General features: G+C 40.3%; 1 protein-coding gene across 9 annotated transcripts in view; it reads right to left on the bottom strand.

Moving 5' to 3' along the window:
- pleca (plectin a) overlaps positions 1-16,712 on the bottom strand; it is a 134,509-nt gene that overhangs the window by 74,264 nt on the left and 43,533 nt on the right. For 2 of the 9 annotated variants that reach the window (XM_088090117.1, XM_088090120.1), the window contains exon 1: positions 14,764-15,019. The exons of the other annotated variants lie outside the window; for them this stretch is intronic. In XM_088090117.1, coding sequence (XP_087946243.1) covers positions 14,764-14,809 — 46 coding nt within the window. In that variant the 5' untranslated portion in view covers positions 14,810-15,019. Of the gene's footprint in view, positions 1-14,763; positions 15,020-16,712 lie in introns of those variants that run through there. 9 annotated transcript variants of the gene reach the window in all.

Here is a 16,712-nt window from a genome sequence, read left to right as displayed (position 1 = left end):
GGTCAACAAAATAGGTTTTTCAACAACTGTGGTTCACCACAACCACAAAAAGTCCTTGAGCAAACAAATAAATGTGCACACAATATATGAGGCTGATTGGTCCAGTAGTTTGCAAGATTACCTGCAAACACATACAGACATGCAAAAAAAAAATACAACCAACTCCAGGCTTACAGCTGGTGGAGATAATAATAAAAGCTTATAATGAGTCATAAATTAATTATCAAACAAATGGGAATTAATATACGATGTGGAAACTTCCTAAAATCAAGAATGGATGGCGAAAATCACCAACACATAGTGGTTATTCTGAGCAGCTACCCCATGCAAATATGTGTAACCATAAGAAACCCAGCATGCGTAACCTTCGCCTGGTATAAATAAGAAGTTGGTTCATTGTGTCCCTCTTTAAGCTGTGATGAAAGCTCATTGCCATGGAGGAAGTGGCAGACGGCAAGAGAATGGAGACGAGTCAAGGTGACAGTGGCTGCTTTTAAAAACAAACCCATTAAACTCCTCTGGCAGATGAAGCGCTCTCTGCATTCCAGCTCAGACTTTATAGCGAGTAATTTAAGCTATATGGTTGTCTTCCAAGTTGTTAAATGCAACTCTGCATTTTAAAATTTGGAAATGGAGCGGTGGGAAAAATGCTTAAAGGAGCATTGCTAAAACAACACACACACACACACACACACACACACACACACACACACACACACACACACACACACACAGCTGGTGATAATCTGAATGACTACTCTGCAACAATCACAATCTAGCATGCACCCGGTATGCTGATTAATAGACATCTAAGGTTGTTCTGCTTAATAAACTGTCTGCAGTGATAGAAATTCCCTGCATATCTTTGTATCAAAGGGTGCCACCTCATCTGTCTTCGTCCACGTTCCATCTGTTCTCTGATCTGGAGTCGGGTCTAACATCTGTCCGCCTCATGTCCACTGAATTTAAAAAATCTTTAACTGATTCAAAGAACATATTTTCCCAAGGAAGACTGATTATCCCCTTATGTGCCTTATTTAAAAAAAGAAATGTCCTGAGTTGACTCACAAGGCTGAACACCTGTTTAATGATGATTTTTGGACACAATAGATAAAAAGACCATTATTAAAAATGCCTATGCTTAGGTGTTCAGGGTCTCTCTTTCTCTATTCATCCTCCCAACACAGGAGCTTTTTAACTTTATTTGGCTCATAATTCATCATGAATAAAAAAGGTAGGGTTGTAAAACAATGTTTTTTTTAAAAAAAATAGCTATTAATTGAAGCATTGCATTTGAAATTGATTGCATTTTTTAAATCACATTTTCAATTCAATTTGCATTTCAAAACAGTTTTTAATTCCCTGTTGATGAGGTAAAGCAGCTCTACGAGACTTTTCTTGATTGGGAATCAAAACAGGAACAAACTGCATGGGACTGGCATAAAGTGGGCATATCTAAAATAAACATGTTTACAGACCTGTATATAAAACAGTTTTGGTCTCTACAGCTAATTTCAACATTCATGACAACTGTAGGATGTGAATTCACCCGTTAATTTATTATTAAGACCCAAATCTAAGCATATTTAAGGGCGGGGCAGCTTGAGTGACAGACTGTCCCCCCCTTGTCCAACTATGGTCACTTCTGGCTCTAAAAGCCCAACATGGCGATGGGCAAAATGCTGAACTCAAGGCCAGTGGGTGATGTCACGGTGGCTAAGTTCATTATTTTACAGTCTATACATGAAGCCAGTGATTTACACACCAAATGTGTGTATGAAGATTTGACTTTATCCCATCTGGGATATAAAGACACCATCTGTGTCTGTAAGGCAGCTGTGGTGAGGAAGGCCAGTGAGGCCACCCAAGCTTTCCATGGTTTTACACCTTCACGACCACAAATTGTCCTTGAGCAAGAAGCCGAGTCTGACTCGCCTGCAGGGTGCTGCTCTGTTGCTGACAAGCAGTGACAGACAAGAGAAATACGTCAAAACTCAAATCAAACTCTGCAGGATGATAAGTCCTATCATTCAGGCAGTGGTGCAAGACTTTCAACACAAAGGTGGCGAGCATGTCTGAGTGGGCATGCAACACACACTGTGACGTATCATTCAATCTGCAACACCCTTGAGATGTTTTTAATTTGGGTCTGAGGAAAGAACATCATAAATCCAATCTTCAACAGGATGTTTGCCATGAGAAAGCAAAGCAAAAAGTTTCAGCTGGTATTGCACAAACCACCCAGGCTATAAATGCTGCTCAGTATAAAAGCATTGAGCCGTCTGGAGGGCAATTGAGGTAAAATGGCTGTCAGTGTGAGCAGCTAATGGACGCTCAGAGGGCCGTGCATCATGAGTTTGGCCGAGCCACGGCTACTTTATGAGAAAACCCCGTGAGGCATCTCAGGGAGGCATGAAGCAGCTGCGGTGTCGAAACAACGATATAAAGCATTTAAAGTGGAAATGCTGCTCGGAGCAAAGGTGATGGGACGAAAGTTAATCTGGTGGATCGCTTAGCTAAAATGGCCGACTTGGAAAGCTCATAATGGATGACTGCACTTTGCCAGAGTCGCCAGTTTGCCAAATCAGATCACAAGGGCATCATGTGATTAAGAGGAACAACACCATAGCAACAGAAAAGGAGGAAATATGAGAGTTTCCCTGTGTGTGTGTGTGTGTGTGTGTGTGTGTGTCTGGCTACTGCAGTGACTCATCAAAAGCCAGCGGTGGGGTGTGGTCGACCAGGAATGCCTGTAACCATAGAAACATGACACACCATGGAAATATGAGTAATTACACAAGGCCAGAGCAGTGGTCAGAGGAGATAGGATTGCTACTGGCAACAAACAAAACACAAGGACTCTTCCTGGAAGTGAAAGTCACTCAGCGGTTCATCACCACGTAACCACAACCGTCAATCCAAAAGTTTCAGATGATAAAAACATCAAAAGACGGGAAAACTGGCAGCGTGGACGCAGGGTGAGGTGGGTTCAGACTGGTTTTGACATTATTTTGGAGAGGGCGCTTTGTCATGTTTCCATGCACACACACATTTCATCTCCAGTCCATAAAACCTAAACCCCAAATATAAATCCGACCACAGGCACCTCAAGTTACATTATTAAAAGAATACTCCACTGAAAACATATATTTGGAGTATCTCCACTATTTCGTATTTCCCAAACAGTCAAAGTTCTCCATACAACATTGATATTTATACCATTCTTGCATCAATGCCTCCCTCAGAAGCTCTGCTGGAAGCAACATTTTAAGTTATCTTTTGGTGAAGCCAGGATTGTTTACAACATACTGAACATACCGATCAACAGAAGAGGAGTCAATTATGCTGCAGGAGTGGTGCGAAATACTTCTATGAACTTTTGTTTTTACTCTAACGTGCTTTTTTTTACTGTGACTCTGGCTCACCACTGGATTCCATTTTAATTGCTGTGAATTTAAACAGACTACGGTCATATTTATTGCTTAAAAGGAATGACACTTAAAGGATAGGAGCGTTCATTTAAGTTTAATTCTTTTGGCTTTCAAATCCAAAACCAAACTGATTTATGGTGGTATGGGTTGTAACTGTTTGTGTATTCCTGCAGAACTGTCACAGTACAGGGGTCACGGTCCGGTGCACGCAGAATACACAAGTAATGAGGAACAAAAAGAACCGTAGTGTGAGTTTTGGAAAGGAAACTTTAACCTGTGCGTCATTAGCAACAGGTGCTGAGGTTAGCACAACAAGCAGATAAGCATGTTAACCAGTCACACTAAAGCGAGTACAAATAAACGGCCAGAGCTGAAAAACATGCCTTCAGGCTCCCAGTCAGCTACAACAACAACAGAGAGAGAGAAGCATGTACAAGACAAGGATAATATGTGTCTGGGTGCTCTGAATGTTTAAATTCAATTGAGCCACAAGATTTTACTTCATGTTTTTCTATGTTTTTTGGTGTTTTTAATTTCTCAGTTTTATATCCTGCTGTGGCCTGCTGCCTTTAGGGAAAGTGTTTGTACAGTGTGATGCAGAAATGTTTCTTGGGCAGGTTTCCATTAACCGTTAAAGTGTGCAAATTGAAATTGGAAAAATGTCAACTTTGAGAAAAACAATTTATAGCAAAAAAGTTTCTACACTCTACACATATTTCAGGCGATTCGAAAAAGCCATATTTCATAAAACTACAATGGAAACACTTTTTAGGCTTTTATAGCTCACATGATGCTATGGCTATGTGGTTGTCAGTAGGAACTGGATCCCTCATGTTGCAGCAGGAGCTATAAGAGCTGTTATTGCATCACATAACTCTACAAAAGTTGAGCGGATCATCTGGAAGTTTTGAATCCACAATTCCTCTGTGAAATCATGGACTATCACCTCCCAGAAATCCCTCATGTGTGGTCGCTCCCATGTAGAAGGGGCTTGCCTTTCTAGCATCGCTCGCATAACACGCCTACGTAGCCTTCGATTGGAAAAATGACGGCTAGTGCGGTGGCTGCAATAGAAACAAACCTGCTAATGTTTTGAACATCCATCGCCATGGTTACTGGAATTTTATCATGAGAGGAGAAGTCGCATAATATCACTCAATGGACATGCAGTCATCTTGCAATTGTGTTTTATTGACATTTCGACAATATTGCTTGTTTGTATTGGAAACCTGCCTACTGAGTCCTACACTAGAGTATGAACGCAACTGTGACGTCAGTGTGCCATCACACCCCTAATAGTGACTGCTTGAATTTGACAACAGAACTTAAAATTTGCACAGAAACATATGCACTACACTGAACTTTGCAGCCACAAATTCCACAATTTCTATCAGATGTCCAAAGAGATTAGCTCTACATCTGCAGAGGACAGTGTAAACGTGTTGGTTTGTTCATGGCTAAAGCTGGTATATAAACCAGTGATGCTCAGAGGATGAAAGTCGCCTGTTCTCTCCATATTAAAAAAAAAATCAAAAGAAATTAGTGACGCATATTGGCTCTGGAAAAACAACTGAAAAAATTGTTGCAGCCGAAACAGCACTTTTCTTCATTACACCATTAAAGCCTCAATCAGCCAGCTCCACAGCTCATTAAAATATCCTAATTCTCAGACTTTGAGCATCATCTTTTTAGACTCTAACTACCAAATGAGGAAGACACTTTTTCCACACTGCAGCCATTGTGAGGATATCACCAGAGGGAATTTAAGGTAACGGTGGTGTTTCTGACTGCCAGATAAGCAAGAACAAAACTTAAAGGCAGTTTGGCACCATGACACTCCGCCATAATTGCACCCCTTTTTTAGGAGAGACGGTGAGGCCACTTTGTCAGCATGATATGTGTGTGGTGCCATTAGTGGGATCCTATATATCAGCTCTGCCCTCCTCATAAAGCTGACGGTGACAGTGTGAAAGGGGCTACTTTAAAGTAAACCCTTTCACTGAGTGTTTCACCTCCCCTCTGTGCAGCTCCACTCCCCTCTCATCTGTCCTCCTCCAGATCACTCCCACACTTTGCACCACCATGAGAGAAACATGTGATAGTAACTCCTAGGTTTCTGTAGGGGAGAGGTAAAAAGGAGAGGTCCTCCGAGGAAAGATTTTTTCAGATGGCGGGGCGCCTTGCTGGCTGTTGTCGGCTGTTTTGCCTGCGGTGAGGGTTGGCAAACAAACAGCCCCTGAAGCTTTTATAACTCTGTCTCATGCCAGGCAAGTTCTGGAAATGGCACAAGGACGACGGCTTTATAACTTACAATTACCGACAAAGCTAAATGTCAGGAGGAGGGAAGCCTGAATATAGCCCACTCTGGATCGTTACATAAGAAAAAATATAGTAGATGTATCGTGTGTAGGAAACTTGAAGTACTTTGAGCTGCAGGGAAGCTTTGTAACACAAGGAAGCATCAGAGTCTACCAACAAGCAAATCAACGCTGAAAAATCAACTTCTTGTTTAACCCTTTAAAACCTGGAGTGACATTAATTTTCTTGTGGTGCTTTCAAATGTCTTTCACTAGTATTTAACCATTTTAACCCTGAGTGCATTTGTGCAAATTCTTTTAAAAACACAGAAAAAAAGGCAATGAGAAACATGGCAAGAAATGTTCTACAAATGGCAAGGAATTAGTAGATTTAAAAAAAAAAAAAGAAAAGAAAAATGTTTATGAAAAGAAAAAAGATAGGGAAAAACTATATTTTGAATTATCATAATTACAGATTTAAAATTTTGTTCCAGAATTAAAGAAAAAAATCTGGGTCATATCCTGTTCCTTGAAAACAAATTTTCAGATCACTTTCTTGTACTTTTTACATATTTCTTGCACATTTTTGGGCCATTTCTTCTTTCGTTGCCTTCTTCCCATAATTTTGAAAGACATCAAGACAATTTTCTCAAGTTTTAAAAAAAGCTGTCCATTATGAGGATTTACTGATGACAATTACTGATTTTTGATTGTTGTGAATTGAGAATTCAGGCTTTGGACAGTGTGTGTGTGTGTGTGTGTGTGTGTGTGTGTGTGTGTGAGTGAATGTGTGTGTGTGTGTGGGTGTGTGTGAGTGTGTGTGTGTGTGTGTGTGTGTGTGTCAAGCGCTAGCAGGGCGATGGGGAGCACTTCATTTTCACTTCAAGGAGCACAACTGAAAAAAGATGCTGGCAAGATGTCATATATAAGATGTCACCTTGAGTTCTGGGAAGTTTTGAGGATCATTTGTCTCTCTTTTTTAGATGACTAATTAAAAAAACAAGAAAAAATTGAATGATAAATTAAATGAAATTAATAATAATAAGTTTTAGCCCTAATAGCACACAAAAAGCAGACTCTGAGACTGTAAAACAGACTGTGCATCACATGTGATTCTGTCCTTTCAGCAAATAGTTAAAGATTTCATTTAAGATACAGAAGTAGAGAAAGAACTACAGAGACAGGGACAGAGACAGACACAGCCTCGAGCTGCAGATCAGATGCAGTTGATTCAACTTGGCATCAGAGCAAAGAGTATGTCAGACACGATGACGAACATCCTGCAGCCTCTCATGCCACCAACGACCGCAGCACAGGCGGACAAGTCACTATCATTATTCTACCAAAAGAAAAGCTGTATTCATGTGAAAGCCCGGCCGCATACAAAGCTGGTGTGCAAAAAGTGGAAGAGGAATTTGGATCAATGGTATGGAGTGGTTGTGACAAGAACAGAGAGCATAATTTTGTAAAACCGTCGAACATCGTTGCATTAGGAGCTCACCGTTTCTGTGCCGCCTAACGGCCTCCTCTGGAGCCACAAATCAAACCAACAGTTTAAACAGCAGGAACAGCCACTTACCTACAAGAAAACACAAGAGAAAAAAGCACACAGTTAGCAAAAAAACAGTTTTTCCAATGTGAAATATCCACTTTTTTAAAAAACATACTCTTTAAAATTTAACAGCGTGTAAAAACAGAGAGAAAGTATTTTTAAAACAAAGGTGGTGTTGACACACAAAGTGTTGCTGCAGTTGTTAATAGACTGAACGGTGCCAGGCTCTAATGGGGAAAATGCTTTTACTGGTGTAAGATGCAGAATAATGTTCAGACCACAGGAACATTTAAGGCAACATTAAAGTGAGAAAAATAAAGACCAGCATCATGGTAATAGCTGCAGAAATAACAGCTGTCTTTATAGCTCTTAACTCAAGGCAGTCTCATTAAGTTCTCCTCCACTTCTGGAAATTTGTATCTGCAGTAGCTTCACTAACAGTGCCACCTTCTGGCCACTTCAGAGAAAGCTCAAAACTCAGAAGCAGCTGTGTTTTAAACTTGTCTCACTAGTGTTTTAAGAGTCACCTGGTTTCAATCCCCCAGCTGAGTCCCCTTTCACCAAACAAACAAAGCATAGAGAGTAATGGCGTCCCAGCGATTGGAGGATTAGAGGAAGGAGTGGATGATTAGGGAGGATGTGTCAAATTACAGAGGCAGTCGCCCCTCTGAATTACAGGAAACCTGGGGTTAATGAGATTATGTAACCACATCAGCTAAATTAGGAGGCCACTCAGTCGGGATCGTGGCCAGACGTATCAACCAGCATGACTGACAGACTCACTGACAGCTCTAACACCATTACACAGAGTATTTCTGAGGAGCACAGACCCAAAGCAGAACACACACACACACACACACACACACACTTAGAATACAAACTCTTCATTACACAGGGAACTCAATTAGGACAATTCGCTTTAATTTTATGGGACTCAGTTTCATCTGTTTTTACTGGATACCTCTTTTATGTCATAAGTGTCTTAAATTACTACTTTTACAAAATCACTGGACAAATCTAGGATGTGAGTGATTGTTCAAAGTTCAAAAACCAGAATACACTAATCCTCCTACGACCCATAATGCACTCACACGGTAAAAAAGAGCTCCGATCAAGTTAAAGGGTGAACGCAGCATTACGTTTTGTCTTTTAATAAAACCCCAGATTTTTGCTATATAATTGCTTTTATTAGCACTGCAATTTTTCCAAGCTTATCTTTGCTGCATGATCATGAGTGATGATTGAGTGGAATTACGTTTGCATGGGCCCATACACTGCTTTGTCGGAAAACCTTTCATAGTATATCTTTAATATAAAAATATCAAAGCCACTTTAAATTTGGCAGGGGCAAACTCTTGTGTCTTTTTATCTCCCTGCATGCATCGTGCACTTTGCACAACGTGACTCCAGTTTCCCCATCTGGAGTGAATCATACCCCTGGCTGGACTGAAACAGGTGAGGAATCTGAAACATGGCCGTGCACCAATTCCTGCAGCTCAAATAGCAGCTGAAGCATCTCAGAGCTACTGAATACTGCAGCTACTGAAACTGGGAGGGTGTCATATGAGCCCTGCATCTCTGACCATTAAAATACAGACAGGATGTATGCCTCAGCAACACTCTGACACGCCTCATGAATGAAACCACTTGACACATGATACGTTCTACAACTGAACAGAAATATGACGGCAAACATGTAGATTTCACACACAGTTTGTACATTCATGAGTATCAAATATTTAAAACAAAACCCCCCTCTGCTCTGTCCCAACGACAGCCGCCGCCTATTTATCCCCTGCATTGTCCGCATGGATCATCTTGTGCTGGGAAATTCTTGGCAAGCAGAAAGTGCAGCAGTGGACGAAAGAGAAAACGCTGCTGTAGTGGACTGTTATCTGCAGATCAAACAGAGCAGACTGCAGATACACACGTACAGGATATTGTGGCAAATAAGCCAATCATACAGGGATACTTATTCATCCCCAGAGTACAGATTAAAATCGAATCCATATATATTTATAGGTCCTCAGGGAGCGACATAATAACTCTAACTAATTTTAACCATGTTGGGTTTTTTTTACTTTCTAAATGTAGTTATGGAGGGTCCCCATACTGTTTATCTGTACAACTTGGAGCTGCAATCAGGCCTGTCAGTTAGGTGTCTACCGATTTTTTTAAGGAAGATACCATTACTGGTTATTAGTAAATAATGAGACCAATAACCAATATTTGGAACGAATATGAATTTACAATAAAAATGAAAATCTTTCTGTCAATATTTTGAATTTGGAATAAAGCAAACTCCAACTCAAAACTTTCTTTAAATGCCTTTAGCAATTATCTTGTTAAAACTGAAACTTTGAACATCAAATACAGAAATCTCCCCTCCACTTTTTTAATAAAGTCCAGTGAAAATTTAAATTCAAAAATTAATAAATCAAAATAGACCCCTCAGGATTTACAAATGAATTTTATCAATTTTTCATTAAAATAATAATAATAATAATAATAATAATGTCATTATTATCAAGGAGTCTTAATACAGAAAAAAAAATCTGCTAAAAACTATATTCTGATTTTGAGCAAGAAATATCTAAAGTTAATTAATTTACATGAAATATCACCACAATTAATGAATATAGCTTGTTGCTTTGGTAGATGAATTCAACGTTGTTGAAAACTGTGCATGTTGTACAGATGACACTGTAATCACACGCAATGTCAAAACAATGTCACACGTATCGGTGACATTGGAAAGCACTTCCCGTGTGCCTTTTGTTCATGTTGGACACAATGGTCCGCCCTCAGTGGAAAAGACAGCTGATGACCTGGGATCACCTGCAGGCTTATTGGCAAACATGCTGTCAGCTGCTGCCTGTTCAGCACTCTGTATACACTACATAACTCTGATACAGTAAAAACAGCGGCTGACCCTCCCTGAGCACCAGTCATTGTTACTGAGGAAAGAAAATAAACTGACAGAGTCCAGCAAAGACAGCTGCCATCAATGAACACACTAACACTTGACTAACAAAAAACATGTCATTTTAAAAGCAGCGTAGCCAGTATACGGTCATATTTATTATATATGTATTGTGTGTTTGTTTTCCTCCTCAACACAATGACTGTATATAAAGATAGAGGGCGTAACAGCTCCCTAAAAGAGTAACCAAAACATCTGGATCGCCCCCTGGTGGCTGGCTGCAGTATAGGTCATAAAACCCACACACGATGTTAGCGGATGGGACATGAAACAAAAAAGTAATATTAAACGTCAAAAAATTTTTAAGATGTTTTTTGTCATTTTAGGTAGTCCTTATCACTCCGATGGTTGCTCAAAAGTTTGTTTTTCTGATAAGGTTGGTTTTAATTTGTTTGTTGATGCTACAAAAAGGGTGCGGTGAAATAACATGCTTTTTAATCTTTGGGATTGGAGGAAGGTCTCAAGTATTTTCAAGTCAAAAGGCTCAAGTCCAAGTGAAGTCACAAATCATTTTCCAGTCTTTTTTTTATTTTGTCAAGTGGAGTCTGAAATCATTAAAATTCGGACCCAAATCGGACTCTAGTTTTAGTCACACGACCTGAGTCCATTTCTCTGATATACAGTAAAAACCTTGTTACCATTTTAAGTTCCTTCCTTTGACTTAGAAGGTTTTCCAAACAATTATTCTACATTGGTTAGACTGCATTTAAATCCTATTTTTATGCACATAAATTACAGTCACTTCTTTAATGTGAAAGTTTAATACTGATAAGATCTGTTACTGTCTAAATCTGTGGGAAGTATTGAAGCAGCTCTGCAGAATTCAAGAGTGAACCTGCCAGGTGAAACTGTCAGGAGGCTACTTTGCCTCTTTGCCACGAAAGTCTGAAACCCTAAACCGCTCAGAGGTCAAGTGCCATGACCTCTGCCCTGAACTTCCTTTTAACTGGATATCCCTGGTTTGAACCTGTCCTGCCTAAAAGCCCCGCCATCCTCCTTTCACCAGCACATAACCTTCAGAGCGCATCATTCACAACACTGCAGTGTTTATGAAAACATGATAAGGGCCAGACAGAAACCCCGAGCAGAGGAAGTGTTTAAACCCACAAAGCTACAGACACAACTGATGATAGAGCTCCACAAAGGTCAGAGGTTACAACAAGTTAAGTGTACCAACGGATAAGGTGGATAAGTACAGAGATACAAAGCAGAGAGTATTATGTTCACGTTGTTCTTGTTATTGTGTAATAGTTTCCTATGTTGGTTTTTCCACACCAATAAAAAGATTCACTTGTTTAACCCCTTGAAAGATGAGAAAATTGGCATAATTATTCATAAGTTAGAAGACAAATATGCAAAAATAACACACAAAAAAGAAATGAAAAATATTTTATTTTAAATTAATTAAATCTAAAAATATAATTATCATAAAATAATTATTTATTTGGTATCTTTTTTATTTTATTTCTTTTCTTAATCAATTTTCAGATAATTCTTTCATTTAATTTGCAATTTGCAGGACATCTTGCCAAGTTGCTTGATTACTTTTTTTATCCACATTTTCAAATGAAATCAAACTAATTATCTCAGATCTCACAGGTTTTAACACTTGTGAAAGGCGTCCGAAGGTTTTGGCGGGGACTCCCGCCATGGATATCACTACTGCACAGACTCTGGCTCCAAATGACGTCGCCAGCTCAAGATGGCAGCGCCCGTATCTCGGATATTTTAGCCTCACTTAGGCATAGCGGGGGTAGGTGGGGATGCATCATCAGTCTTTACATACAGTCTATAGTCTGCATACATCAAACTAGTTTACTAAGATCCATGTCACATTGTGTAGCTGCACTAAACTTATAAGACTGCAAAAATCTCACAGTCCGCAGAAGGATTAAGTCCTTCTTCAGAGATCTGAATAATCCTGAAATGAGCTCAAAATATTTAGGCCAAGACCCAGAGCTGGCAGGTAGAAAGAAGTAAAAGAAAGGAAAGATCATGTTGTTTTAAGGAGTAAATTCTTCTGTTAGTGATAAATCCACAAGGCCATGTGTCAGTCGTGGCCTTGCTTGTCTCAACACACACGGGAGATCATCAACAGGCTCTTGTGTTAAAGAGCTGATTCTGGACCAAGTGCCTGAAAATAGCTGACAAGAATGCACAATGGGAGCAATGGTGTTGAGGTGACGACATGCTTACAAATGAACTGAGCTGCACTGAGTAAGCAGCAGCGCTCAACATATTAAGTAACTCCATTGGGAGTGCTCGATGAAGCGAAGGAGCTTTTGTCCCGGGAGCCCTGGGGAAAACATTCTCAGCCCGTCCCAGTGGGCAGGACTCCTTCAGATCCCTCTCCAGGATCATTTAAATGCCCTGCCAACCTGAAAGCTGGTCCAAACTGTTACCACATTTTTGCCAGACAAACCTCAACTCCACACAGAACAGCTTTTAAAAAGGCTCTCTTCTGTGGGCCGTGCCAGTTTAACCAGTCTGGTTTGGTTCTGTCTCCTTAAATTGGAGGCTTAAAGTCTCTATAAATGTCACTCAGTCTGCTGTTAATCCTTTACTTAGTTTGATGTAGATGGTGCACATTGATTCAAAGATTGGTGTAAAAGTAGCACACTCTCCACGGCCTGAATACCTGATAAACTAAGTCTGGAAATACCAAGCATGCAGACAGTGGTGTCTGCAGGGTGTGGGAGACACAGGGGAGGAGACACTTTGAATATATTAAGACGCCTGGGGGACACAGTTTGCTCAGAATATCACTTCAGTTGGGTGCATACCAATAAAAGTCTATACTATACTAAGAGTGTGTGTGTGTGTGTGTGTGTGTGTGTGTGTGTGTGTGTGTGTGTGTGTGTGTGTGTGTGCCTTTGTTTCACTTTGCAAGTTGGGCCACTAAAACAAATTGTTAAGTCCTTTTGTGTAAATCTATTCACTGTGTTGTCACAGCAACAAAATGTCAAACAAACTCTGAGCACAAACTCAGTGCAGAATAGAGCTGGGTAGAAAATTTACAGGTTTCAATACTGATATTAGGACAATACTCTTCTCAATATAAACTTGTTATTTTTTTAACAAAACCAATTTGTCATTCAAGAACTAGGCCAAGGGTCTCAAATATTAAACGGCCGACAAACAAGAACTTTGCCCAAATGAATGAAATACAAAATTTGATCTAAATCAGGAAACTTCTGCTCCAGAGCAGAAACTATTAGCAGATATATTGTTGATTTTCCAGCCGCAGCTGAACAATAAACTTCTACAGATCTAAAGAACTTCCTTGTAGCAACCATTAATTTAATGTTTTAACATTTAAGTTAACATTAAAATATTTTCTTTAATGAAGACGTACACTGCACTATATAAACTACTAGTCTGATGCCATTTTAGTGTTTACCGTTGCAAATACTCCTGTTTTTTGTTGTGTTTGGATGTTTGTGATGTTCGCCACATTTGGGACGCTCAGTTTTTTTCCTTAGAGCAGACGACAGTTGCTAGAAGCGGCAGCTAGACTGCAGAAGCATTAGTTTTGTTTTTGGAATTGGAACATTTCAATTCGATTTTTAAAGAAATATTTTTTTTAAAAAAATGAAGAGTTCTTATTTATCTTAATGCTTGTATTTATTGATGAAAAAGCAGCCATGTGCATTAACGTAGAAAATTGAGGATGCAGGCATTGTGCTGCATCGTGAAATCGAATCACATCAAATACTTGACATGATAATCGTAATCGATCGAATCGTGAGACCGGTGAAGATGCACAGTGCTAGTTATGGCCAACTTTAATGTAGAAATAATTTGTAAGAAATGAGACATTTAAAAGACATCACTGGGTTTGTTATTCTGTGTCAGTGAGGTAGTGGGACACCTGCGTGTGAGGGAGGTGGGAGGAGCAAACTTTGGTGATGTAATTGTAAGAAGAAACATCTGGCCATGCTGCATGCCGACAGGCAGCAGATAAGAAGAGAGAAAAAGACATATTTTCTTCACAGCTACAGATGTTCACTTCTGACGGGTTGAGCAGTCCCATCACTGACTGAGGGGCAGGGCAGCACTTGGCCGTGTCACTGCTGTTACCGTGGTGATGCAGCAGCGGCCGCTCTGCAGCAGCCGACCTGCTCTGCATCTCCCGGCGCAGACGCATTCAGCGTGCCGCATGCAGCAGCAGCAGCCTCCCACCGCTTGTAAAACACACGTCTCAGCACAATCATTACCCCTGACCCCCTGCTCTAACCCCTCCGGTCACGCTTGTCCACCACAAAAGAGAACAAAAGCCTTTCATTTCCCTTTATCCACAAAACATGCAGGAGCGAGGCAGACAGGAGGATTATACCTCAAAAACCCTGAAACCTTCAAAACTGAACTTTTCCTTCAGCCTGCATCTATACGATGAGGAAGTCCTCACCAGAGAGGGATTGTGGGAAAACAAGGCGGTCCTGCAAGCATATGACGGTGATGACAACAGTCCGAGGAGGCAAAATATTAAAAGAGGAGTACCTTTGAGAGAGCTGATCTCATGCTGGATAGACCTTGCAGGATCCATGCTCGCAGCCTCCCCGCTCGCGACTGCCTCAGGCTCCAAACAGACGAGTCTGAGCTCTGCAAGGTCAGCTCAGCGCTGAAACACCACGCTGGAGGATGTAAACGTCTCTGCTAACTGCAGGCTGTTTCTAACCCTCTCTGCCTCTCTCTCTGCTCCGCTCAGCCGCTGCCACAGGAGCTGGCAGCTTAGTGTTTTTGCTCACTCCCCTTCTCTCCCTCTCTCGCTCTCCTGCCAGCTCACACACAATCCCTGTCAGCAGAGAAATTGTGAAAGAAAGAAAAGGAGCACATCTCCCTCCTTTCCACCTCTCACCCCTCCCTGATGTTGTCCCGTCTCATCCTCATGGTATTCAGGGAGGTGCCTCCGCCAATAAGTCACGCTGCACCGTCACATCACAACAGCACGTATAGCCGCCCTGAAAGCCGCCAACGCAGAAAGTGTGAAATGATGACTGTTTTGGCAGAGAGGTGGGAGGTGATGGGAAAAAATACTTCACAGATACCACTTAGAAAAGAAAGAAATTAATTGATAAAATATAACACTATTAGTCTAAGAAATAAAATAAACCATCAACTTTGAATTATGGCGTTAAAAAAGCCTAAAAAACTAAATATAGAAAGGTGAAGGTATATGGTAAAATTGACTGATAGTCACTAGGTGGTCTATTTCTTCTCCGTCAGGACAGCAGCATCAGTGACTCAGCATTATCTCCCCTAAAAATACTGTGAAGGAGCCTCTATATTTTTCATGAAAAGTGCTGCAGAGCTGATGACAGAGAGATGACAGAGCACATTTTGGGAATCTAACTAAATTAATTTACTGCACTCTGTAACAGTTTACACTACATTCCTTTAACAGCTGAAATCACTAATTGTAGCAGCAATACAAATTCCCATAAATTAAAATCAGGTTTTAGGAGCGTGAGTTGCATATTTGCCAGTTGCTGTAATTTATTTAAGGTCTATAATCATTACATAAAACAATCTATTAATAAAAGTCAATGACAGCCTGGACAGTATTGTTTTTAAAGATGACAGCCAAGGTTATGCTGACTTTGACTCAGCAGTCTCCTCAAGCCTCCAGTGACTGGCTGACGCTCTGCTGTGTCGTGTCTGAAGTCAGCGATACCGAAATTGCTATTCTGCCAAAGTATGAAGAGACTGACAGAGGGAATATGCCTCGACACTTCAAACGTGGAAAACAACAAACATGACAAGTGTATAGCTAGCATGTTTCTTTAGAGCAGAACAGGGCAACTTTTCTAGATGGCGGATCCAAAGGACAAGTGAATTTATACATTTTAACTAGCAAAAAGCTTATGAAATTTGTATAAACAAGGTGTAGGGCACACATATCCAAGGGACTTTTATAGGTGTTTCATCAAAAAAATCAAACCAAGGCAAAAATCTAACAAAAGATCTGCACACTGTATTAAATGCAACGTTTCGAGATCTTCGTCAGGCATTTTAAAATTTGACTCGCCTGACATATCGCCTTATGCAAGCGTAAAAACTTCTTTGCGATAAATGGGAGTTTTTTTGTTGTTGTTGTTTTTTAAATTGACGTGTTCCCATTAGGTGTATTTTATATTTGCAGTTTAATTTTGCTCAATTTGAGGGTTAATGGAAACCTAGTGGAGATAGTGGAGACCGACATCTGGGAACCAAAAAATAAAAAAAATATTTATTTATTTTTTTTAAAAGACAGCTCGTTTTTAAGAATCTCAGTCAACAGATGGGTCTCCACTGATGATACAAATCCTCGACTTTCAGGTGGCAGCCCAGGAGATTTCTTTTTTCCCCTGAATTGAAGTTCTACTTTTGGAAACTGACGTGTCAAAACAGGAAGGCAAAATCAGACCGGTAAGGATTATGTGGAAAGAGAGCTCAGCTACAGGTGTAAT

This window comes from Plectropomus leopardus, chromosome 17 (assembly GCF_026936395.1).
Source record: "Plectropomus leopardus strain MGB_pleo_1.0 chromosome 17, ASM2693639v1, whole genome shotgun sequence".
NCBI classification, from domain to species: Eukaryota; Metazoa; Chordata; class Actinopteri; order Perciformes; family Serranidae; genus Plectropomus; species Plectropomus leopardus.
Note: the sequence above shows the minus strand (reverse complement) of the source record. Positions and strands in the feature narration are given on the sequence as shown.